The following is a 25,163-nucleotide window of genomic DNA, read 5'->3' on the forward strand; positions in this document are numbered from 1 at the left end:
AATTTTTTATACTTAATAATTATTATAATCAGAATAAAACCCACTTCCATTTTGGAAAGTAAAAGAAAATGATTAAGAAGTCTCAATAAGAACTAAAAAAGCACCAGGTGCAGTGGCTCATGCCTGTAATCCCAACCTTTGGGAGGCCAAGGTTGGAGGATTACTTGAGCCCAGGAGTTCATGATAAGCCCAGGCAACAAAGTGAGACTCCCATCTCTACAAAAAAATAAAAAAATTAGCTGGTCATGGTGGTAAGTGCCTGTAGTCTCAAATACTCAGGAGGCTAAGGTGAGAGGATCACTTGAGCCTGGGAGGTTGAGGCTGCAATGAACTATGATCACGCCACTGCACTCTAGCTTGGGTGACAAGGGTCTCGTAAAACAAACTAAAAAAGAACATAAGAAACTAATAGAAAATATACTGAGTACTGAGACTGTTGTCTTTTTTTTGCTTCCTTTGTTAATATGCTTGTGTAATAAAATAGAGGGAAATAAACCTTACTTGAACTTTTACAATAGAAAGAAAAAGAAAATTATGTCTAAACCAGAATATTTTCTAAAACTGTGGTTCAAGGACTGCTGGGTATCCTCAAGACCCTCTCAGGGGATCTGCAAAGGTAAAACTATTTTCATAACACTGAGATGTTATATGCCGTTTTCACTCTCATTTGCTCACAAGTGTACAGTAGAGTTTGGGCATAGTATCAAAGAACAATTATGATTATCTCCAAGAGCCAACAAAATCCTCTCTGCTTTTCCAACTACCTATTTCCATGAGCTTCCATTTTCTTCATATGCTTCAACCAAAACGCCATACCACAACAGACTGAATATAGAAACAGATATAAAAATCCAGCTGTCAACCCTTTTCACCAAAATGATGATGCTGAAAGCAAAGAAGGAAATCCCTGCTCCTCCCAAAGCCAAATCCAAAGTTAAGGCTTTGAAGGCCAACAAGGCAGTGCTGAAAGGCATCCATTCGCACACAAAAAAAGATCTGCAGGTCACCAATGTTCCAGTAGCCCAACACACTTTGGCTTTGAAAGTAGCCAAACATCCTCAGTAGAGAACCTGCAGGAGAAACAAGCTTTACTATTATGCCATCAAGTTCCCCTTAACCACTGAGCTGACCGTGAAGACAATACCACATCTGTGTTCACTGTGGTTATCAAAGCCAACAAGCACCAGATCAAACAGGTTATATAAAGAAGGTCTGTGACACTGACATGGCCACGATCAACACCCTAATCAGGACTGATAGAGAGAAGCCAGTCTATGTTTGACCGGCTCCTAACTATGATGTTTTGGATGTTGCCAACAAAACTGGGATAACCTAAACTGAGTCCAACGGGCTAATTCTAAGGGTTTTTTTGCCATTTATTTTGAAAAAACTACCTGTCTTTGGCTGGGCGCGGCGGCTCATGCCTGTAATGCCAATACTTTGGGAGGCTGAGGTGGGCAGATCACCTGAGGTCGGGAGTTCAAGACCAGCCTGACCAACATGGAGAAACCCCGTCTCTACCAGAAATACAAAATTATTCAGGCTTGGTTGCCCATGCCTATAATCCCAGCTACTTGGGAAGGCTGAGGCGGGAGAATTGCTTGAACCTGGGAGGCGGAGGTTGCGGTGAGCTAAGATCGTGCCATTGCACTCTAGTCTGGGCAACAAGAACAAAACTCTGTCTCAAAACGAAAAAAAAAACCAAAAAACTACCCATCTTTTATTAAGCCATATTATTGAAAAGACCTGCAAAAATGTAGGACAATGTACTCTTCTCACCAATACTGGTTTTGTTCTGGATGATAGAATTATTTTCTATAAAAATGTTATTGAGGCTGGGCGCGGTGGCTCACGCCTGTAATCCCAGCACTTTGGGGGGCTGAGGCGGGTGGATCATGAGGTCAGGAGATCGAGACCATTCTGGCTAACATGGTGAAACCCTGTCTCTACTAAAAATACAAAAAAAATAGCCAGGTGTGGTGGTGCTCGCCTGTAGTCCCAGCTACTCGGGAGGCTGAGGCAGGACAATGTTGTGAACCCGGGAGGCAGAGCTTGCAGTGAGCCAAGATCGCACCACTGCACTCCAGCCTGGGTGACAGAGCGAGACTCTGTCTCAAAAAAAAAAAAAAAAAAATATTTATGCTACATATCAGTTTTTATATTATATTCAATAAATTAATATATATCTGGCTGGGCACAGTGGCTCACGCCTGTAATCCCAGCACTTTGGGAGGCCGAGGTGGGTGGATCACTTGAGGTCAGGAGTTCCAGACCATCCTGGCCAATATGGTGAAACCCCATCCCTACTAAAAATACAAGAATTAGCCAGGTGTGGTGGCATATGCCTGTAATCCCAGCTACTCAGGGGAGGTTAAGGCAGGAGAATCACTTGAATCTGGGAGGCAGAGGTTGCAGTGAGCAGAGATCATGCCACTGAACTCCAGCCTAAGCAACAGAGTGAGACTCTGTCTCTAAAACAAAACAAAAAACAAAAGCTCTCTAGAATGTTCAATAATTTTTAAATATATAAAATATATAAGAAATACTTTAGAACTGCAATTCTAAAGTATTTCTTAAAGTACAAGAAAAATACAACTTTACAAAGAAGTACTTTTTACAACAAGAGAAACAAAGAAAGCTGTTTAAAAGAGAATTTAGGCCAAGCATGGTGGCTCATGCCTGTAATCCCAGCACTTTGGGAAGCCAAGGCAAGAGGATCAGTTGAGCTCAGGAGATTGAGACCAGCCTGGACAACACAGTGAGATCCCATCTTTACAATTTTCTTTTTTTTTTTTTTGAGACAAGAGTTTCACTCTGTCGCCCAGGCTGCTGGAATGCAGTGGCGTAATCTCGGCTCACTGCAACCTCGGCTTCCTGGGTTCAAGCAACTCTCCTGCCTCAGCCTCCCGACTAGCTGGGACTACAAGCTTGCACCATCATGCCCAGCTAATTTTTTGCATTTTTATTAAAGAGTTTTGCCATGCTGCCCAGGCTGGTCTCAAACTCCTGAGCTCAGGCAATCCACTCACCTAGGCCTCCCAAAGTGCTAGGATTACAGGTGTGAGGCACCAAGCCCAACCTCATCTCTACCCCATCTAATTTTTTTTTTAATTTAAAAATTAGCAGGGCAGGGTGGCATGCACCTGTAAGTCCTACCTACTTGGGAAGCTGAGGTGGGAGGATTGCTCCAGCCCAGGAGTTCAAAGCTGCAGTGAGCTATGATCACACCATTGCACCCCAGCTTCGGCAAAAGAGCAAGCCCTCATCTCCTAAAAAAAAAAAAAAAAAAAAAACAATGAATTTATAATTTACAGGATGAGCTTCCATGTGTGGGGGCTCACACTTACAATCTCAGCACTGTGGGAGACTGAGGTGGGAGGAATGCTTGAGCTCAGGAATTCGAGACCAGCCTTGGCAACATAGTGAGACTCTACCTCTACATAAGATAACAAATTAAGGCTGGGTGCAGTGGCTCACGCCTGTAATCCCAGCACTTTGGGAGGCTGAGGTGGGTGGATCACCTGAGGTCAGGAGTTCAAGACCAGCCTGGCCAACATGGTGAAACCCTGTCTCCACTAAAAATACAAAAATTAGCTGGGCGTCGTTGTAGGTGCCTGTAATCCCAGTTACTCGGGAGGCTGAGGCAGGAGAATCATTTGAACCCAGGAGGCAGAGGTTGCAGTAAGCCGAAATCACGCCATTGCACTCCAGCCTGGGTGACAAGAGCAACACTCCGTCTTAAAAAAAAAAAAAAAAATTGCCCAGGTGTTGTGGCATATGCCTGTAGTCCCAGCAACTCAGGAGGCTGAGGTGGGAGGATCACTTGAGCCCAGGAGGTCCCAGGTGCAGTGAGCCATGATTGTGCCACTGCACTCCAGCTTAGGTGACAGAGCAAGACCCTGTCAAAAAAAAAAAAAAAAAAGTAGTCATGAGTTAATAATCATGGAGGATGGGGGTCCATTATATTAGTCTCTTTTTGCATATGTTTGAAATTTTCTCTAATGAAAACATTAAAGAATTGAATTCTTATCTTTGTAGTTGAACCATGGCTGGGCATAGTAGCTCACACCTGAAATCTCAGTACTTTGGGAGGCCAAGGTGGGAGGACCACTAAAAGCCAGGAATTCAAGACCAGCCTAGGCAACATAGTGAGACCCCATCTCTACAAAAAAAATTAAAATAAAAAAATTAGCCAGATGTAATGGCACACACCTGAATCCTAGCTACCCAGGAGGATGAGGCAGGAGGATTACTTCAGCCCAGGAGTTCAAAGCTGCAATGAGTTATGATCATGCCACTGTATTCCTGCCTGGGTGAATAGTAAGAACCTGTCTCAAAAAACAAAACAAAACAAACAAACAAAAAAGAAAAAAAGAAAGAAAATAAGAAAAAACCTAATTAACATTGAAGTAACACGATGTGCCTAGCTCCAAATTCACTTTTTGACCTTCACTGATGCCCACTCAATCAGTTTCAGTAGTTAAATCAGTAGATGCAAATTATTTGGAATTCTGCTTTGTTCACTTAAAACTCACATATACCACTCTCTTCTCTACCTACTATCACTAATGTGACCTACACAAAACTGACAGATATCTTTCAGTTTAATATTTTAAAAGTTCAACAAATCCTTTAACCTGACTGACCTGGTCATACCTAGAATAATTTATATGTAGCATTACTGCCATCTGCTGGCTATGTTGTCTAATTACAGTAAACGTTTAAAACAGAAAAGCTAAAAATTTATATAATAACTGAGATTTTTCTCCCAAAGCTATTCAACAGAAAAGCTGCCATACATTAAGTTTCTTCAAAATCTCACATTAGAAGCAACTGTTCTTGATTCTGGCTGCACTTTAAAATCACCTGGAAGGTTTTGAAAATCCTAATACCTGGACTCCACCAAGCCAAAGCAATTACATCAGAATCTCCATGTTATGAAATGGAAGTCAACCACAGACTGAGAGAAAATATTTGCAAAATATATCAGACTTAGGACTTATATGTAGAGTGTAGAAACAGTTCTTACATCTCAGTAATAAAACAATCCAATTTTTAAGATAGGCAAAAAATCTGAACGAATATTACACCAAAGATACATGGATAGCAATTAAGCACATAAAAAGATGCTCAACAACATTAGTCATTAGGAAAATCTAAATTAAAATCACAATGAGATATCACTTCACACCTATTAGAACAGTAAAGAGACTAACCTTAACCATACTAAGCATTGGCAAGGATGTGGGGCTACTATAGCCCTCATACTCTGCTGGTGGAAATGCAAAATGGTACAGCTACTCTGGAAAACAGCTGGGCAGTTTCTGAAAAAGCTACAAACACACACACATCTACCATAAGACATCTGCCATAAGACCCAACCATTCCAGTCCTAAGAGAGTTACCCAAGAGAAAAAAAAGCTGAAGTAAGTTGAATAGTGTAACCTCAAAATTTATGGCTAGCAGGAAACACAGAACGTGAATGTAGAAAGAGGGTCTTTGTAAACGAAATATAAGACAAGGTCATGCTAAATCAGGGTGGGCTTTTATCCCATAACTTGTAGCCTTATAAGAAGAAGACACGGCCCCCAGAGATACACACACACAGAGAAGGCCATGTGGAGACAGAAGCAGAGAATGGAGTGATGCAGCTAAAAGCCAAGGACACCATCAATTGCCAGGATCTGGCTTCTGATGGTAGGAAGGAGAAGGAAGGGTTCTTCCCTGGATCCTTCAAAAGGAGCATGACCCTGCCAACACCTTGATTTCAGATTTCTAGCCTCCAGAATTGTGACACAGTAAATGTCTGTCATTTGAAGCTACCCAGTTTGTGGTAATTTGTTAGGGCAGCCCTAGAAAACTAACAACAAAAGCACAAAGACTTGTCTAAGACTGTTCTAATCAGCTTTATTTATAGTAGCACCAAACTGGAAATAACCTAAATGTCCATCAACAAATGTACAAATTGTAAAATAGTCACACAATGGAATACTACTCAATTATAAAAATGAAAGAACAATTGAGACACAAAACAAGGATGAAATCTCAAAATGATTATGCTGAATAAAACAAATCAGACCCCCCAAAAAAATGTATATATTGTATGATTCCACAGTGGTTGCCTGGGGATGGTAGGGCAAGGGAGTCATTACAAAATGGCATGAGGAAACTTTTGGGGGTGATATATATGTTCATTATCTTGACTGCAGTGACAGTTCCACAGGTATATACATGTCAAAACTCATAAAGTTGTACACTTTAAATATATGCTGTTTACTGTATGTCAGATATACCTCAATAAAACGATAGTTGAAAAAATCAAAATATTCCTGGGCACAGTGGCTCACACCTATAATCCCAGCACCTTAGGAGGCCAAGGCAGGAGAATCACTTGAGCCCAGGAGTTCAAGACCAGCCTGAGCAACACAGTGAGACCCTGTCTCTAATTTTAAAAAAACAAAACCAAAAAAACTTGTATAAAAAATCAATATCTTTGGCCAGGCACAGCATCTCATGCCTGCAATCCCAGCACTTCGGGAGGCTGAGGTGGGCGGATCACTTGTGGTCAGGAGTTTGACACCAGCCTGGCCAACATGGTGAAACCCCGTCTCTACGAAAAATACAAAAATTAGCCAGGCGTGGTGGTATGCACCTGTAGTCCCAGCTACTCAGGAGGCTGAGGCAGGAGAATCACTTGAACCCAGGAGAAAGAGGTTGCAGTGAGCCCAGATGGCATCACTGTACTCCAGCCTGGGCAACAGAGGGAGACTCTGTCTAAAAAAAAAGAAAAAAAAAAATTAGTATCTTAGTGGCTGGGATCCATCCAGGTAGCAGTTTTAAACACTTCCCAAGTATTCTAACCAGCAGCCAGGGTTGAAAGCCACTACATTAGAGGGAAATATCATCTCATTTACTTTGTTTTGAACAAAAGAGTACTATTTGGGGAAAACATATAAGCCTAAAATAACTTTTATAATGCTCATTTTAGGTGCTTATGGAGGCTAGCTGACATAATTTTTTTAAGTAGACAAAAGTATTCAACATGGATTTAATAATTATTCCTTGGTTTATACCTCATAATCTCAAATTATAGGCAAGCTTTGGAAAGCAACATTGAAGGCAGTTCCAGCTATTTGTCAACTAGATGTTTCTAATGCTCCTAACACAAAATAATTTAAAATGCTGAATATAATATAGTTTTATTAATACATATTTACAATGAACAGTATTACAATGACTTGTGTCCCCTCACCAAATTTATATCTTGAAGTCTCAACCCATAGTATTTCAGAATGTGACTGTGTTTGGAGATAGACCTTTAAAGAGGTAATTAAGGTAAAATAAGGTCATAAGGATGGGCCCTGACTAAATCTGACTGGTGTCCTTATAAGAAGAGGAAATTTGTACATACAAAGATGATAACAGGATTACACCATAGGAAGGTCACGTGAAGATACAACAAGAAGGTAGCCATCGGCAAGCCAAAGAGAGGGATCAGGAGAAGCCATATCTGACGACACCTTGATCTTGGACTTCTAGTATCCAGAATGGTGAGAAAATTAATTTCTGCTGGTAAAGCTACCCGATCTGTGGTATTTACAATAGCAGCTTTAGCAAATTAATACAAATGGTGAGAAAAAAAAACAACCAACCAACTAAAACAAAACCACACACACACACGTGCACGCGCGAAGAGCCAACCAGTCCCTTGAATCCTCTCATATAGTGCTCTTTGGCCTTTCTCCCTTTCCTATCTGGCCTGGACCCCATGCAGACCATGTTAACTACTTACTGTCAGAAGCGCCTTCTCCCGCTCTCTATCATGTGCCACATCTAACCAACAAAACCCAAACTCTGGACCAATGCTACCCTTTGTCCTTACTACTTCTGCTCTTGGTGAGCCAAGCTCTGTTGGAAATATATTAAATCACACAATCACACAGAGTAATGTATACAAATTCACAGATTCAAACCTCAGCACCCACCCTCTGCCATAATCCTTCTGCCTTGAGTTAGCATCTTGACATCCCCTCAAGAACCATTCCAAACCTTCCCCACTCTCTCTAGTAATCTACTTGACTCTCATCTCTCTCATTTTGTATACTGCTTAACACAGCAGGTATCATTTCTCCTAATGTTCCCTCTTTCTACCAATATATCATCCACACCCATCTTCACTTTCTTTTCTACAGCCTCAAATGATATTTCCTTCATTTCCAACCTCCCCATTTGCGCTCTTTTTGGCAACCTTGCTACTTCTGCTCAGCAATATTACTTTTTCTCTCCTACATATCCTGTTTACTCAATATTTTTTATCTCTGTTTTCTTTTCCTTCTTTTCTTTTCTTCTTCCTTCAAACAGGCACAAGCCTATCTCCCTAAACCCTCTCTTGACTCACCATCCTCTAGCCACAACTATATCATCTTTCTAATTTTCATGTAAACTTCTCAAAAGTAGAGTTTACACTCAATGTGTATTCACTCAGCTGCTATAACCTGGCTGAATTTGGCCCCCATTAAACTACTGAAACTGTTCTTACTAAGGCCATCAATGATTTCTTAGTTGCCAAACCCAATGTATCCCTTCAGTCCTCACCTTACTAAATCTCTATTTTGTACTCTGTTTTGATATTTGTGACACTACTGAATAGATTCTTTCTGCCTTGTTCTGACTGTTCTGATATATGAAACTTCTTCTCTGACCTTCCTTCCTATGCTGGTGTTCCCCATCACACCCCCAAAAAGTTGTGAACTCAGCCCACTGCTCCTCTCACTGTTTTCCTGGATGAGCTGAGGCACTCTTAGCATTTAACCTATTACAACTATGTTGATGGTACCCAAACCTCCAGCATTAACTCTCCCCTGTAAGCTGGAACCCAAGTCCTGGATCTTCTGCTGACATTAAAACCCAATATGGGCCGGGTGCAGTGGCTCACACCTATAATCCCAGCACTTTGGGAGGCCAAGGTGGGTGGATCACCTGAGGTTGGGAGTTTGAGAGACCAGTCTCACCAATATGGAGAAACCTCGTCTCCACTAAAAATACAAAATTAGCTGGGCGTGGTAGTGCATGCCTGTAATCCCAGTTACACGGGAGGCTGAGGCAGTATTGCTTGAACCCAGGAGGCGGAGGTTGCGGTGAGCAGCGATTGTGCCATTGCACCGCAGCCTGGGCAACAAGAGCGAAACTCTGTCTCAAAAAAACAAAAACAAACAAAAAAACCCCATTGTCAGATATTCAATTATCTTCTCCTCACACCTGTTCCTGGTAGATAGCATCTTTCCAGGGTGACAAAAGAAAAGGAATTAGGGAGTGAGAGTTTGTTCATTCCACCACCCAAGCCGAAAACCTGAACATCATCCTGTCTTCTCCCATCACTGCAGCCAAACCAAATGGTGCAATTTTTATCTCCTAAAATGTTCTCAAAGCTGAGCTGGTCCTCCTCTATTCTTATTTTGGCTTTCATTTCCCTCATCATCCCACGCCTGGATCACTCAGCAGCCTTCTGACTCAACTTCAGTGCCTCAATCTTATCCTTTTCAACTCCTTTTTCCACCCAGCTGCCAGAGGTCTCTCTAAAATATACATATCACACTTTTGTTTAAAACACTTTTTTTTTTTTTTTGAGATAGAGTCTCGCTCTGTCGCCCAGGCTGGAGTACAGTGGCACAATCACAACTCACTGCAACCTCCGCCTCTCAGGTTCCAGCAATTCTTCTGCCTCAGCCTCCTTAGTAGCTGGGACTACAGGCGTGTGCCACCATGCCCGTCTAATTTTTGTATTTTTAGTGGAGATGGGGTTTCCCTATATTGCCCAGGCTGGTCTCAAACGCCTGACCTCATGATCTGCCCGCCTTGGCCTTCCAAAGTGCTGGGATTACAGGCATGAGCCACTGTGCCCGGCCTGCTTAAAACATTTTAATGGCTCCCCACAACCTATGACAATGTTTCTTAATAATAGCTGCTCATTATCCTATAGTATGCTATAGGACCAACCAGTGAGAAAGGAGAGGCCCGCTCCTAGATGCCACTGCTCCTTCACACTCATTACGTCTCCACTCCTGACCTCAACTGAGGTTTATGATATTCACTGATACCAGGGATCAGCAATTTTTTTCTGTTAAGGGTCAAATGGTAAATATTTTAGGCTCTGTAGGCCACATGTTCTCCTTTATATCTACTCAACTCTGCAGGACAAAAGTACCATAGACAGAGGAGAAGGGGTGGAGCAAGAAGGCAGAATAAAAGGCTCCACTGATCATCCCCTTGCAAGGACACCAATTTAACAACTATCTACACATATAAAAAAAGCACCTTCAAAAGAACCAAAACTCAGGTGAGCACTCACAGTACCTGGTTTTAACTTTGTATCACTGAAAGAGGCACTGAAGAGATATGAAAAACAGTCTTGAATCACCACTGCCATTCCTCTCCCATCCCCCTGCAGCAGCAATGTGGTGCGGAGAAAGAATCTGAGTGTTTGGGAGAGGGAAAGTGCAGCAATTATGAGACACTGCATTGAACTCAGTGCTGCCCCATTATAGCAGAAAGCAAAAATAGAACAAACTCAGCTGATGTTCACCCACAAAGGGGCATTGAAACTAGCTCTAGCCAGAGGGAAACTGCCCGTCCTAGTGGTTGAGACTGGAGTTCCCACAAGCCTCACCACCATGGGGCAAAGTGCTCCGGGCCCGTAAATAAATTTGAAAGGCAGTCTAGGCCACAAGGACTTAACTCCTAGGTGAGTCCTACTGGTGAACCGGACTCAGAGCCAGTGGACTGGTGGGGCATGTGGCCTACTGAGACACCAGCTAGGATAGCTAGGGGAGTACTGGTGCCATACCTCCCCTAAGGCCAGGCCCCACACCTCACAGTCTCCTAAACAGACCCCCTCCTTCTACTTGAGGAGAGGAGATGGAAGAGTGAGGAGGACTTTGTCATCTTGGACACCAGTTCAGCTACAGCAGGATGGGGTACCGGTCAGAGTCATGAGACACCCCCTTTTCCAGGTCCTAGCTCATAGACATTTCTAGACACACTCTGAGCCAGAAGGGAACACACTGCCTTGAAGGGAAGGACCCAGTCATGGAAGGATTCATCACCTGTTAACTGAAGAGCCCTTGGGCCCTGAATAAGCAGCAGCAATATCCAGGTAGTACATCATAGGCCTTGAGTGAAACTCTGATATTGCCGGCTTCAGATACCAACTCAGCCAGAGGTGGGTAGAGCACCAAGGGTGAGTCCCAGGCCAGGCAGCATGCACTACAAGCTGACTGAAGAGCCCTTGGGCCTTAGGAGAACATCAGTGGGAGCCTGGCAGAACTCCCTGTGGGCTGGTGGTGGCGGTGGCCACAGGGTAGGGCTCCTCTGCTTCTGGAAAGGGGAGGAAAGAACTGTGTCTTATAGTTTGAATGCCACCTCAGCCACAATACAATAGAACACCAGGTAGACTGCTAAGATTTTTGACTCTACTCCCTGGCTCCCAAATGGCACTTCTGGACCTGCTGAGGCCTGGGGGAAGAACACAGGGAAGAACACAGGCCTGGCTGGCTTTGCCACCTGCTGATTGTAGTGCCCCAGGGCCTTGAGTGAACACAGACAGTAGCCAGGGAGTAGTTAAGCAGGCCTTGGACAAGACCCAGTGCTGTGCTGGCTTAAGGTCTGACCCAGCACAGTCCTAGTGGTGGTGGCCACAAGGGTACTTGTGTGACTACATCCTCAGCTCCAGGTGGCTCAGAATGAGAGGGAGAGATTCTCTTTGTTTAGCAGAAAGTAAGGGAAGAGAACAAGAGCTTCTGCCTAGTAACCCAGAGAATTCTCCCTGATCTTGTTCAAGACCATCAAGGCAGTACCTCTTACCACAGCATTACTGGGCTTTGGGTGCCCCCTAAAGCAGATACAACTTAGATCACAACACCCAAGTCCTTTTAAATTATCTGGAGAGGCTTCTCAGGAAGGAAAGGTACAAATAAGCCCAAACTGCAAAGACTACAATAAATATCTAACTCTTTAATGCCCAGACATGGTATCAAGACCATCCAGGAAAACAGGACATCACAAAATGAACTAAATAAGACAGCAAGGAACAATACTGGAGAAACAGATGTGTGACCTTTCAGACAGAGAATTCAAAATAGGTCTATTGAGTAAACTCAAAGAAATTCAAAATAACACCAAGAAGGAATTCAGAATTCTACCAGATAAATTTAACAAAGAGATTGAAAAAAATTTCTAAAAATCAAGCAGAAATTCTGAAGCTGAAAAATGTAACTGGCATGCTAAAGAATGCATGAGAGTCCTTTAACAGCAGAAGGGATCAAACAGAAGGATTAGTGAGATTGAAGACAGGCTATTTGAAAATACACAGTCAGGGCTGGGCATGGTAGCTCACGCCTGTAATCCCATCACTTTGGGAGGCCAAGTGGGCGGATTATGAGGTCAGGAGTTCCAGACCAGCCTGGCCAACATGGTGAAACCCCATCTCTACTAAAAATACAAAAATTAGAAGGGCGTGGTGGCGTGCCCCTGTAATCCCAGCTACTCAAGAGGCTGAGGTAGGATAATCACTTGAACCTGGGAGGCAGAGGTTGCAGTGAGCCAAGATTATGCCACCGCACTCCAGCCTGGGCAACAAAGCGAGACTCCGTCTCAAAAAAAAAAAGACTACCTCAAGGCATTGAATGATCCAACTTTCTTTCTTTCTTTCTTTTTTTTTTTTTGAGATGGAGTCTCACTCTGTCACCCAGGCTGGAGTACTGTGGCGCAATCTTGGCTCACTGCAACCTCCACCTCACGGGTTCAAATGATTCCCCAGCTTCAGCCTCCCGATTAGCTAAGATTACAGGCACGCACCATCATGTCCGGCTAATTTTTTATTTTTATTTTTAGTAGAGACAGGGTTTCACCATGTTGGCCAGGCTGGTCTTGAACTCCTGAACTCAAGTGATTCACACCCACCTCAGCCTCCCAAAGTGCTGGGATTACAGGTGTGAGCCACCGCACCTGGCCAAATAATCCAACTTTCTTTTTTTTCTGTTTATTTTTTTGAGATGGAGATTTGCTCTATGTTGCCAAGGCTGGAGTGCAATTAGTCTGGCCTTGGCTCACTGCAACCTCCGCCTCCCGGGTTCAAATAATTCTCCTGCCTCAGCCTCCCAAGTAACTGGAATTACAGAGGCCTGCCACCACGCCCGGCTAATTTTTATATATTTTGTATAGATGGGGTTTCACGATGTTGGCCAGGCTGGTCTCGAACTCCTGACCTCAGGTGATCCACCCACCTTGGCCTCCCAAAGTGCTGGGATTACAGGTGTGAGCCACCACGCCCGGCCAAATAATTCAACTTTCAATGAATAAAGAAAGGATTAGGGCAGTTACTCTGCCCTAAAGAAAAGGACAGTTGCTCTGGTGACTCACGCCTATAATTGGGAGGCCGAGGTGGGAAGATCACTTGTGCCCAAGAGTTTGAGACCAGCCTGGGCAGCATAGTAAGACCCTGCCTCTACATTAAAAAAAAAAAAAAAAAAAGGCAGAAAGAAAAGGACGTAGGCCGGGTGCAGTGGCTCACAGCTGTAATCCCAGCATTTTGGGAGGCCGATGCAGGTGGATAACGTGAGATCTGGAGTTCGAAACCAGCCTGGCCAACGTGGTGAAATCCTGTCTCTACTAAAAATACAAAAATTAGCCAGGTCTGGTGGCGGGTGCCTGTAATCCCAGCTACTTGGGAGGGTGAGACACAAGAATCACTTGAACCCGGGGGGTGGAGGTTGCAGTGAGCTGAGATCATGCCACTCCATTCCAACCTGGGCAACACAGCATGACTCCATTTCAATGAAAAAAGAAAAGAAAAGGACATTAATGAGCAATAAGAAATCATCTGAGGGTATATAACTCACTGTTAATAGCAAGTACACAAAAAGACACAGTATATTATAACACTGTAACTATGGTGTGTAAACTACTCTTATCTTTAGAAAGACTAAACAATGAGTTTAGTAAGGCAGTGCCTCACGCCTGTAATCCCAGCACTTTGGGAGGCCAAGGCAGGCAGATTACGAGGTCAGGAGATCAAGACCATCCTGGCTAACACAGTGAAACCTCATCTCAACTAAAAAATATTAAAAAATTAGCCAGGCGTGGTGGCGGGCACCTGTAGTCCCAGCTACTCGGGAGGCTGAGGCAGAAGAATCACTTGAACCCAGGAGGCAGAGGTTGCAGTGAGCCAAAATTGCACCACTGTACTCCAGCCTAGGCAACAGAGCGAGACTCTGTCTGATTAAAAAAAAAAAAAGACTAAACAATGAGCCAATCAAAAATAATAACTGCTATAACTTTTCAAGACACTAATAGTACAATAAGATATAAATAGAATCAATAAAAAGTTAAAAAGCAGGGAGACAAAGTAAAGGTGTAGAGTTTTTATTAGTTTTCTTTTTGCTTGTTTGTTTATACAGTGTTAAATTATTATCAGCTTAAAATAATAGGCTATAGAAAAGTATTAGTGAGCCTCATGGTAACCTCCAATCAAAAAACATACAACAAGGCCGGGCGTGGTGGCTTATGCTTATAATCCCAGCACTTTGGGAGGTCCAGGCGGGCAGATCATGAGGTCAGGAGTTCAAGGCCAGCCTGACCAACATGGTGAAACCCTGTCTGTACTAAAAATATAAGAAAAAAAAATTGCTGGGCGTGGTGGTGTGCACCTGTAATTCCAGTTACTCAAGAGGCTGAGGCAGGAGAATCTCTTGAACCCAGGAGGTGGAGGATGCAGTGAGCCGAGATTGCGCCACTGCACTCTAGCCTGGGTGACAGAGCAAGACTCCATCTCAAAAAAAAAAAAACAGCATATAAGAGATACACAAAAAATAAAAAGCAAGAAACTGTATTGTATCACCAGAGAAAATCATCTTCATTAAAGGGAAGAAAGGAAGGAAAAAAAGAAGACCACAAAACAATCAGAAAACAAAATGGAGGGACTAAGTCCTTACTTATCAATAACATTGAATGTACCTAAGCATGGTGGGATATAACAAAAGCAGCTATAAGTCGCTATATCAAAACAGAAGAAAAACTTCAAATAACCTAAATATGCATCTTTTTTTTTTTTTTGAGATGGAGTTTCGCTCTTGTTGCCCAAGTTGGAGTGCAATGGCGTGATCTCGGCTCACTGCAACCTCCGCCTTCTGGGTTCAAGCGATTCTCCTGCCTCAATCTCCCAAGTAGCTGGGATTACAGGCACGCGCCACCACGCCCAGCTAATTTTTTTTTTTTTTTTTGTATTTTTAGTAGAAACGGGATTTCACCATGTTAGCCAGGCTGGTCTCAAACTTCTGACCTCAGGTGATCCACCTGCCTCGGTCTCCCAAAGTGCTGGGATTACAGGCCTGAGCCACTGCGCCTGGCAAATAGGTGTCTTAAAGAACTAGAAAAGCAAGAGTAAACCAAACCCAAAATGGGGAGACTAAATAATAAAGATCAGAGCAGAAATAAATGAAACTGAAATTAAGAAAACCATACAAAAGATCATGAAACGAAAAGCTGGTTTTTTGAAGTTAAATGAAATTGATAAACCTTTAGCCAGACTAAGAAAAAAGGAGAGGGCTGGGCGCGGTGGCTCAAGCCTGTAATCCCAGCACTTTGGGAGGCCGAGACGGGCGGATCATGAGGTCAGGAGATCGAGACCATCCTGGCTAACACGGTGAAACCCCGTCTCTACTAAAAAAATACAAAAATACTAGCCGGGCGAGGTGGCGGGCGCCTGTAGTCCCAGTTACTCGGGAGGCTGAGGCAGGAGAATGGCGTAAACCCGGGAGGCGGAGCTTGCAGTGAGCTGAGATCCGGCCACTGCACTCCAGCCCGGGTTACAGAGCGAGACTCCGTCTCAAAAAAAAAAAAAACAAAAAAGGAGAGAAGACCCAAATAAATAAAATCAGAGATGAAAAAGAAGACATTACAACAAATACTGCAGAAATTCAAAGGATCCTTAGTGGCTACTACGAGCAACCATATGCCAATCAATTGGAAAACCTAGAGGAAATGGCCAAATTCCTAGACAGATTCAATCTTTTAAGATTGAACCATGAAGAAATAAAAAACTTGAAGAGCGCAATAACAAGTAACGAGATGGAAGCCATAATAAAAAGTGTCCCAGCAAAGAAAAGCCCGGGACCTGATGGCTTCACTGCTCAATTCCACCAAACATTTAAAGAATAATACCAATCCTATTCAAACCATTCCAAAAAATAGAGGAGAGAAGACTTCCAAACTCAATCCATGAGGACAGTGTTACCCTGATACCAAAACCAGACAAAGACATAGCAAAATAAATAAACAAACAAAAAACTACAGGCCAATATCTCTGATGAATGTTGATGCAAAAATCCTCAACAAAATACTAGCACACCAAATTCAAAATATATTAAAAAGATCATTCATCATCAACAAGTGGGATTTATCCCTGAGACGTAAGGATGGTTCAACATACACAAATCAGTTAATGTGATAAACTCTTGACTAGAAAAGTTGTGAGAAACCACAATGTTTTCATGGCAGTCTACTTACACACAGTTTTCTAGAAGCACTTACAGAAAAAATAAGCATCTTTTTAGTTTAAGTGCACTTATTATGTCCCGATATAATAGAATTGACTCCAACAGATGATGGTCTAACCCAATTATTCTATGAAATTCTAAAGCAACCTCTCCAAAAGGTTGGCAATTGTAGCCAGCAGGCCAAATCCAGCCTACTGCTTGTTTTCATGAATAAAGTTTACTGGAACACAGCCATGTCTATTCATTTTTGTACTATCTATGGCTGTTTTAACTACAACAGCAGAGTTGAAAAGTTTCAACAGGGACCGATGGCCTACAAAGCCTAAAATATTTACTATCTGGCATCTTACAGAAATTGCTGACCCCTGCTCTAGACAAGCAATCCAAGAAGGAATCAAACCTGTTAGACTCACCTGAGGCGTTGTCTTTTTGTACTGGTCACCTCCATCTATCACATCCCTCATGATTCTTCCCTTAAGAAACTCATATTCTTCTGGACTCAGCTGAATAGACTCTATGGTTTTTCCACAGCCCAAACACTGGCCACTGTAATTATAATTGTTAAATAATAATATTTAAATATGTCAAATAATGTTCTGGGGAAAAAATTTTGTGAAATGAACAATGAGGAAATTAAAAGGTAATAATAAAGAACATTAAAACCTCTGTAATAATCACATACATCTAATTTTTTGTAAACCTGATAATATCACAAATTAGTGTGCCAGAAAAACCAAAAAAGTAGACTGGCCATTTGAATGACTCTTTTTTTTTTTTTTGAGACAAAGTCTCACTCTGTTGCCCAGGCTGGAGTGCAGTGTCACAATTATGGCTCACTGCATCTTCAAGCTCCCAGGATCAAGGGATCCTCCTGCCTCAGCCACCAAAGCAGCTAGGACAACAGGTACGTGCCACCCTACCCAGCTAATTTTTGTATTTCGGTGCCTGACTAATTTTTGTATTTTTTCTAGAGACAGGGTTTCTCAATGTTGCACAAGATGGTCTTGAACTCCTGGGCTTGAGCAATCTGCCAAGTCAGCCTCCCAAAGTGTTGGGATTACAGGTACAGGCATGAGCCACCATGCCTGACTCAGGTGACTTTTTTTTTTTTTTTGAGACAGAGTCTCTCTCTATCACCAGGATGGAGTGCAGTGGCACAATCTTGGCTCACTGCAACCTCTGTCTCCTGGGTTCAAGCAATTCTCCTGCCTCAGTCTCCCAAGTAGCTGGGACTGCAGGCGTACACCACCACACCCAGCTAATTTTGGTATTTTTAGTAGAGACTTGGTTTCAACATGTTGGCCAGGATGGTCTCAAATCTGACCTCGTGATCCACCTGCCTCGGCCTCCCAAAGTGCTGGGATTACAGGCGTGAGCCACGGCACCCAGCTCGCATGACATTTTAAAAGTAATTCCTATTATGTGGAATATCATATTGGTGAGTTAAATAAATAAATAAATAAATAAATCCTAAAACACAACTGGGTCTGGAAGCTCTAGGGAAAAACATCTCTAAGATATCATATAGGCTCACAATACGCACTGGAAAAACATTTTGGGTACTGCTACGTCTCTGTATGCAAAGTATGTTTTTTTCCTCAGATACTCTAATTACAAACTTGTAATTATCCTATCCTTAAGATTTTATTAAATATTTTTCAATCAATAGCAACAAAACCTACTAAACTGAAAACAAACAAGTTAAAAATAAACATTGGTCTTCACCTTTTTTGGACTGTGGTGAATTGTCCTTTCCATTGTTTTCCAGGAACACTATGAAGATTGCAAAACCAAATCATGAGGTTAGATTCCTACTGAAATGAAAGACATTCATGATATTTGGAAACTCTTATAAGCAAGAATTCCGAAAAGTTCAAGACACTTCTGTAGAACGGTATAATTTAAAAAGTGGCAGATATCCTGGATGAGGTTAAGAAGCTGCTGGTACCCTGCTCTGGATCTCCTTCTTCCCTATGGTTCTCCTCCCACCAACTAACTCTCATCTTCAAGTCTACAGAAAGCAGCTGACCTTAGTAGCATAACCTCTATACCAAACTCAACTCTTACCTTCTCCATAAAGCTGCCAGAAATTGCTCCTGCTCAGAGTAATTTACCTCTTACCCACCACTGTTATTTCACTGTGTGGTATTTTACTCCCAATTAAATTGAGAATGTCATAAAAGATTTTATAAAACACTTGCAATGCCTAGCCTACCTGGAAGCATTCAAAAGCTATGTATTGATGTATTTGTTCAATCAATGTATCCTCTCCTCCTTCCTCTTCCACATATTACCATCAGTTCTTCTGATTCTACTGCCTTCTCTCCTTCCTCAGTTCTTAATTCTCATCATCTCTCACCTAAACCTAAAATTGTATTCACGCAGATCTCCCTGTTTTCAATCTTAATCCCTCTCCTATCTACTCTTCTCACTTGGCAATTGCCTTTGTAAAACTCCATTCCAGCACTTTTTTTTCTTTTGAGACAAGGTCTTGCTCTGTCACCCAGGTTGGAGTGCATGGCACAATCACAGCTCCCTGAAGCCTTGATTCCCTAGATTCAACTGATCCTCTTGCTTCAGTCTCCAAGTAGCTGGGACTACCGGCACACACCACCATGCCAGGGTAGATTTTGTATTATCTGTAGAGACAGGGTTTCGCCACGTTGCCCAGGCTGGTCTCGAACTCCTGGCCTCAAGCTATCCTCCCACCTCAGTCTCTAAAAGTGCTCAGATTACAGGCATGAGCCACAGCACTTGGCCATATTCAGCATTCTTGATCAGAGAATAAAATCCAAACTCTTTGGTCTTCAAAAATTTTCACAACCAGGCTCCTCCCTTGATATTCAATAAGATAATTAAGCATAATTACTACTTCAAAGCTCTGTAAACATGATATAGAAAAAAAAAAAAGAAAAACTACCTCAGGTGATCCGCCCGGCCTATTCTGTCTACTCGCTATAGTTAATCAACTCGGATGATATGGCTTATTTATATTATCTGTCATCTATAATCTCACCATTGAAATGTGAGCTGAGGCTAGGCGCGGTGGCTTATGCCTGTAATCCCAGCACTTTGGGAGGCCGAGGCGGGCGGACCACCTGAGGTAGTTGAGACCAGCCTGACCAACATGGAGAAACTCCATCTCTACTAAAAAGAAAATACAAAATTAGCTGGACGTGGTGGTGCATGCCTGTAATCCCAGCTACCTGGGAGTGTGAGGCAGAATTGCCTGAACCCGGGAGGCGGAGGTTGCAGTGAGCTGAGATCGCGCCACTGCACTCCAGCCTGGCAACAACAGCAAAACTCCGTCTTCAAAAAAAAAAAAAAAGACAGTGAGTAGACAGAATAAATACAAGCACATAATCACATTTTTAGAGGAACTTCTGAAAACACTAATATGGCCCGAGACAGTTCCAGTCAAATGCTATATTCTTTTCTTGCTATGAACACTGGCCATAAGTAGTATTAAGTACTCACATCATACTAGATGCCTAAGAAAACAAAATTAATGATCCTTCTAAAAGGAAAAAAAATATAAAAATTAAAAGTGCCATATAATTTCACTTTTATGTGATGGGTAAAGATTAGCACAAATTATGTATGCTGCTACTTTTTTTAAAGAGAGAAAATTTTGTCCTAAAGAGAAAATAAACCTTACTAAGAGATGGAAAAAAGTATAATCAGAATAGAATGATTCTCAGCAACTAACAACAAAAAAGAGTGGCTACTTTGAGGTTTAAAGTTATTAAATTAAAAATAATTAGCCAGGTATGGTGGCACATGCCTGTAGTTTTACTCAGGAGACTGAAGCGAGAGGATCACTTGAGGCCAGGAGTTTGAGATTACAGGGAGCTATGAACACACCACTGCACTCCAGTCTGGGCAACAGAGCAAGACCCTGTCTCAAAAAAAAAAAATTAAAGAATAAAAACATACATATAAAAAAATCAAAATTACCTCTCAAACCATGTTTTTATACTGTGTGCAAATGATTCCCCTGGATACAGCTGATTATTTCTTAGATATGAAAGAATATCTAGTAGTTTATTTGAATAATTATCATCCTTTATGTCTTTTCCAAAATCAAAGAAAGCTTTTAAAGTTTCCAACATAGGAACAATATCATGACCTAGCAATTCCTGATACAAATTCCAAGCTGTGTTTACATCTTGATGAAAGAGCGCTCCCTGGATACAGTCATTATAGTTCTTTTTAGAAGGAGTCATAACTTTTTTGATGTCCTCTAACAGCAACAATGATTCTCTCCATCTGTCTGAATGGATCAATCCCCGGATGAGAAGACTGTAACCTCCAGGTTCTAAAGTCTTATATCTGGTTTTCATAATTTCAAAGACATCAATAACTTCAGATGTCTGCATATGAAAGACACAGAGATACAAATATCTGACCAGTAAATCATAACTTACTATACCATTATTTTTTGCTGCTACCCATGCCAGCAGAGATTTAGCCACATCTACAGAGCTATGACAGTTAGCCATCTGTGAAATGATCCATCTTTCAAAACTGGTCTTTCCTTTGAAATCTGCCTTAAGTTTATCCCACTCCTCTGAATTCAAAGGTTGTGTTGGGAGTTGAATAGTGTTCCTCACAGGTGGCAAGGCATGATCTTTACTTTCAGGATTCATCTGTGATCTCTTCTTAGCTGCTCCAGCTGAAAAAAAATGAGGAACAGAAGAAACTTGCTTATTACTGCCCTCCTCTTTCCTGAGATATCTGGCCTTGGCAATCAGATTCGTTGCTTTGGTATTCTGTGGAGACATTGTTTTAAGAGAAAACAACCTCTGTTGGTTCCTGATGCCACAGCTGTCTGAAAGAAAGAGAGAGACACAAGAGTGCCCTGGGCCTAGCCCAAGGTATGAGTGGCTCTTCCAAAGCTTAGGAAAGCTTCGAATACCAAACAAATAGAAAGTCATTATGCAGTGAGATCAGCACCAGATAGTGAGAAAAATGTTGGGAAAAAACCCTCTTCTATAGCAAAATTAAAGGGATTGGGGGTCGGCGGTGGAGAGTCGAAGTGCAGCTTTTTAAAAGAAGATTTGTGTTTCTTCCTTACAGACAAATCAAAGTTCTGCTTTTGGGGTTACTTAATAGCAAGAAGGCAGGTGACTTTTCTCTATTAAACAACAATCCGGGGATGTCCAACGTCGAAAGCCGCAAACCAGGGGACAGAGCAGGAATCCTCTGGTGCCTCTTACATTCCAGTTCATGAACCTGAGGAAAAAGCACAAGAAGGAACGCCCAGTTTTACTCACGTGGATCACAGTTGTCCTGAAAAGGAACAGATTCCCACGGGAAGCTTGCTAGAAAGGCGGTATAAAGCCAAAACCGTATCCAGGAGCCTCCAACTCCAGCCCACCAGCAACAACAGCGAAAGTCAAAGTCTAGTGGCCCTCACCCTGCATAACTCTCCAAAGACCGCAAAGCTCCTCCGATGGAGGGATGCGGAGTGAAGAGCTGAAAGGAATAGAGATCCAGGAAGGGCGCTGCCTAGACTGTGTACCTATCGCTGACAAACGAAGTTCACTTCATTCAACAACTCAACGCAGCACTCAGGCTTAACGTGGCCATAAACGCGGCGGAAACTACAGTGCCCACTATGCACCGCGCCACCCCGGCCGACTGGCGAGACTGATCCAGAGTTAGGCGTTCCGCCTGGCCTGGCGGCGAGGAAAAAAGGCAATTTGGAAGCATTTAGTGGCAAAAGGGGTAAGAGACGGCTGCTGAAGCGTCTACTACATTCAGGGGACCTGGAGGGCTTACAGATACCTGAAATGAACAATGAAAAGAAATTGTGAAAACGCTTCCCTCAAGCCGGAACCAATTAACTCCTGGGTCACGTGGTGCGCACGCGCCAAAGGCGCTCGATAAAGGAAAACGCGGGCTTATCCTGGCCTTTAAAATCTGGCTTGGTGAACTTGGGACGCCTGCTGAAGGAGAACCATTTTCCATCTCTTTCATAGCTTTTCCCCCAGTCGGCGTGGTAGCGGTATTCTCCGCGGCAGTGACAGTAATTGTTTCTGCCTCTTTAGCCAAGACTTCCGCCCTTGTTCAAGATGGTGGTTGAGCCGCCTTCCTAACCTTTACGGGGCCTGGCGGTGCTGACGCCTGAGTTGGTAGGGGTGGAGCAGGTAGGAAACAGCAAATGCAGAAGCTGCTGCGCGAGAATCGGCCATGGACTGGAAAGAAGTTCTTCGTCGGCGCTTAGCGACGCCCAACACCCGTCCAAACAGTGAGTTTTGGGAGGGGCCGCCCGTTGGGATGGCCCGGCCCTAAACTCCTAGAGGTAGTGGGGAGGTGGGGAGGAGGAGCAAGGGGGAGCCGCACTTTCCGCTTCTGTGAAACCTCCCGACAAAGGAGGCGGAGTGGAATGTGCTTTAGGGATCCCGATGGGGTCGACCCAAACTTTCCTGGGACAGAGTCTGGGGGAACGAAAAACTTAGCCTTAGTCACTGACTTCCATGGTCTTAATCCAAACTTGTGAAGAATAACTTAGAACCCTGGATCCAACAACGCCTCAACCCCACCAGGACCTGTAATTGTCCTACCGCCTTTTTACTGTCACGCTTTTTGCTTCCCTCCTAATCCATTTTATATTTCATAATCCATTTTTCCTTTTATTTTTCTCCTTCACATTGCTTATTAACTAACCTCGTTAAATCTAGCTTTCCTATTCCACACACGCACTAAGGGCTGTTGAAAGTGGCTGGAGAAAAACAGAACCTTGGTGAAATGTCTACTTTTTTTTTTTTTTTTTTTTTTGCGACGGAGTTTCTTGCTCTGTCGCCCAGGCTGGCTGGAATGCAGTGGCAGCATCTCAGCTCACTGCAGCCTCCGCTTCCCGGGTTCAAGTGATTCTTCTTCCTCAGCCTCTGGAGTAGCTGGAACTACAAGCGCGCGCCTCCACGGCGGGTTAATTTCTAGTAGAGACGGGGGTTTCACCATATTGGTCAGGCTGGTTTCAAACTCCTGACCTCGTGATCCACCCACTTCGGCCTCCCAAAGTGCTGGAATTACAGTCGTGAGCTGCCACGCCCCGCCGAGTTATCTCACTTTTAGTACCTGTCCACTAATCTAAAGTAGGTGTTTCGGTCATGTCTACTGTGTTTTCCTGGACGTTCATTCTCCTACATTCCATTTTCATCTCCCAAACTGCCAATCTGTGTTTCCCTAGATACACTTTGGTTTTTTTTGTTGTTGTTGTTGTTGTTTTATACAGGCTCTCCCTCTGTTGCCCAGGCTAGAGTGCACGGCACAGTGACGTCTCGCTGCAACCTCGATTTCCTGGACTCAAAAGGATCCTCCACCTCAGCCTCCTAAGCAGCTGGAACTACAGGCACACGCCACCACATCCGCTAATTTTTTATTTTTAGTAGCGATGAGGTCTTGGCTATGTTGCCAGGGCTGGTCTGGAATTCCTGGCCTCAGGCAGTCGTCCTACCTCCACCTCCCAAAGTGTTGCTATTACAGACGTGAGCGCCCAGGCGCTTTTACAGTCCATTCTTCTCATCTCCTACACCTGCAGTCTGTCTTACGCACTTCTTTCTTTAAGCTGATGAACTTGTTTTTTTAATATATATCTCATTAAGAAAGGAGAATCAGTTGGCCGGGCGTGGTGGCTCAGGCCTGTAATCCTAGCACTTTGGGAGGCTGAGGCAGGCGGATCACGAGGTCAGCAGATCGAGACCATCCTGGCTAACACGGTGAAACCCCGTCTCTACTAAAAATACAAAAAAAAGTTAGCTGGTCGTGGTGGCAGGCGCCTATAGTCCCAGCTATTCCATAGGTTGAGGCAGTAGAATCGCTTGAACCTGAGAGGCAGAGCTTGCAGTGAGCCTAGATTGCACTACTGCACTCCAGCCACCGCGACTGAGCGAGACTCAGTCTCAAAAAAAGCAGTCAAAGGAGAACCTCACCTGTCCCCCTTAACATTTCTTTCAGCCCCACAACCCCACAGGTGCCCATACACTCTGGCTTCACTGTTAAAATGATGAACTGTCCATGCTCCTATTTAAGAGTCCCTCCACTCTACCACTAGATTGCATTCTTTTTCCTGTATTCACTGACTTCTTTCCAGCCTCATCCTTTCTTTCATACATCGTCAGATTTTCCTTCTGCTGGATCATTTTCACCAGCACAAGTGTGCTGTTAATATCACCCATCTTTTTAAAAGGTGGGTGGGTGGGGGGAGTGTTGTTGGGAGGCCGGGTGGCTCACTCCAAGCACTTTGGAAGGCCAAGATGGGAAAATCGCTTGAGGCCAGGAGTTTGAGACTGGCCTGGGCAACATCGTGAAACACCGTTTCTACAAAAATAGAAAGTAAAAAAATTAGCCCTGGTGGTTGTGCACCGCTGTAGTCCTAGCTACTCTAGAGGCTGAGGATGGAGGGTTTGTTTCAATCTAGGAGTTTGGGGCTGCAGTGAGCTATGATCATGACACTGTACTGCAGCCTAGGTGACAAGAGTCAGACCCTGTCTTAAAAAAAAAAAGTCATTTGGGCCGGGCGCTGTGGCTCACGCCTGTAATTCCAACACTTTGGGAGGCCGAGGTAGCCGGATCACTTGAGGTCAGGAGTTCAAGACCAGCCTGGCC

The 25,163-nt window shown here is 43.3% G+C and overlaps 2 protein-coding genes across 11 annotated transcripts in view; one reads left to right on the forward strand and one right to left on the reverse strand.

The window, feature by feature from the left end:
* PRORP (protein only RNase P catalytic subunit) overlaps nucleotides 1-25,163 on the reverse strand; it is a 163,818-nt gene that overhangs the window by 132,620 nt on the left and 6,035 nt on the right. Inside the window, exons 1-4 of one of the 8 annotated variants that reach the window (XM_033188275.1) lie at nucleotides 21,970-22,291; nucleotides 20,508-21,785; nucleotides 18,276-18,323; nucleotides 16,964-17,096 (exon numbers count right to left, since the gene is read on the reverse strand). In XM_033188275.1, coding sequence (XP_033044166.1) covers nucleotides 16,964-17,096; nucleotides 18,276-18,323; nucleotides 20,508-21,487 — 1,161 coding nt within the window. In that variant the 5' untranslated portion in view covers nucleotides 21,488-21,785; nucleotides 21,970-22,291. Of the gene's footprint in view, nucleotides 1-16,963; nucleotides 17,099-18,275; nucleotides 18,324-20,507; nucleotides 21,786-21,826; nucleotides 22,380-25,163 lie in introns of those variants that run through there. The other 7 variants (XM_033188276.1, XM_033188277.1, XM_033188279.1 and 4 more) reach the window with 7 other exon arrangements.
* PPP2R3C (protein phosphatase 2 regulatory subunit B''gamma) overlaps nucleotides 22,159-25,163 on the forward strand; it is a 36,662-nt gene continuing 33,657 nt past the window's right edge. Inside the window, exon 1 of one of the 3 annotated variants that reach the window (XM_033188286.1) lies at nucleotides 22,159-22,803. In XM_033188286.1, the coding sequence (XP_033044177.1) occupies nucleotides 22,746-22,803 (58 nt within the window). In that variant the 5' untranslated portion in view covers nucleotides 22,159-22,745. Of the gene's footprint in view, nucleotides 22,808-25,163 lie in introns of all 3 variants that reach the window. The other 2 variants (XM_033188288.1, XM_033188287.1) reach the window with 2 other exon arrangements.

Source organism: Trachypithecus francoisi, unplaced genomic scaffold, assembly GCF_009764315.1.
Source record: "Trachypithecus francoisi isolate TF-2019V2 unplaced genomic scaffold, Tfra_2.0 Lachesis_group3, whole genome shotgun sequence".
Lineage (NCBI taxonomy): Eukaryota > Metazoa > Chordata > Mammalia > Primates > Cercopithecidae > Trachypithecus > Trachypithecus francoisi.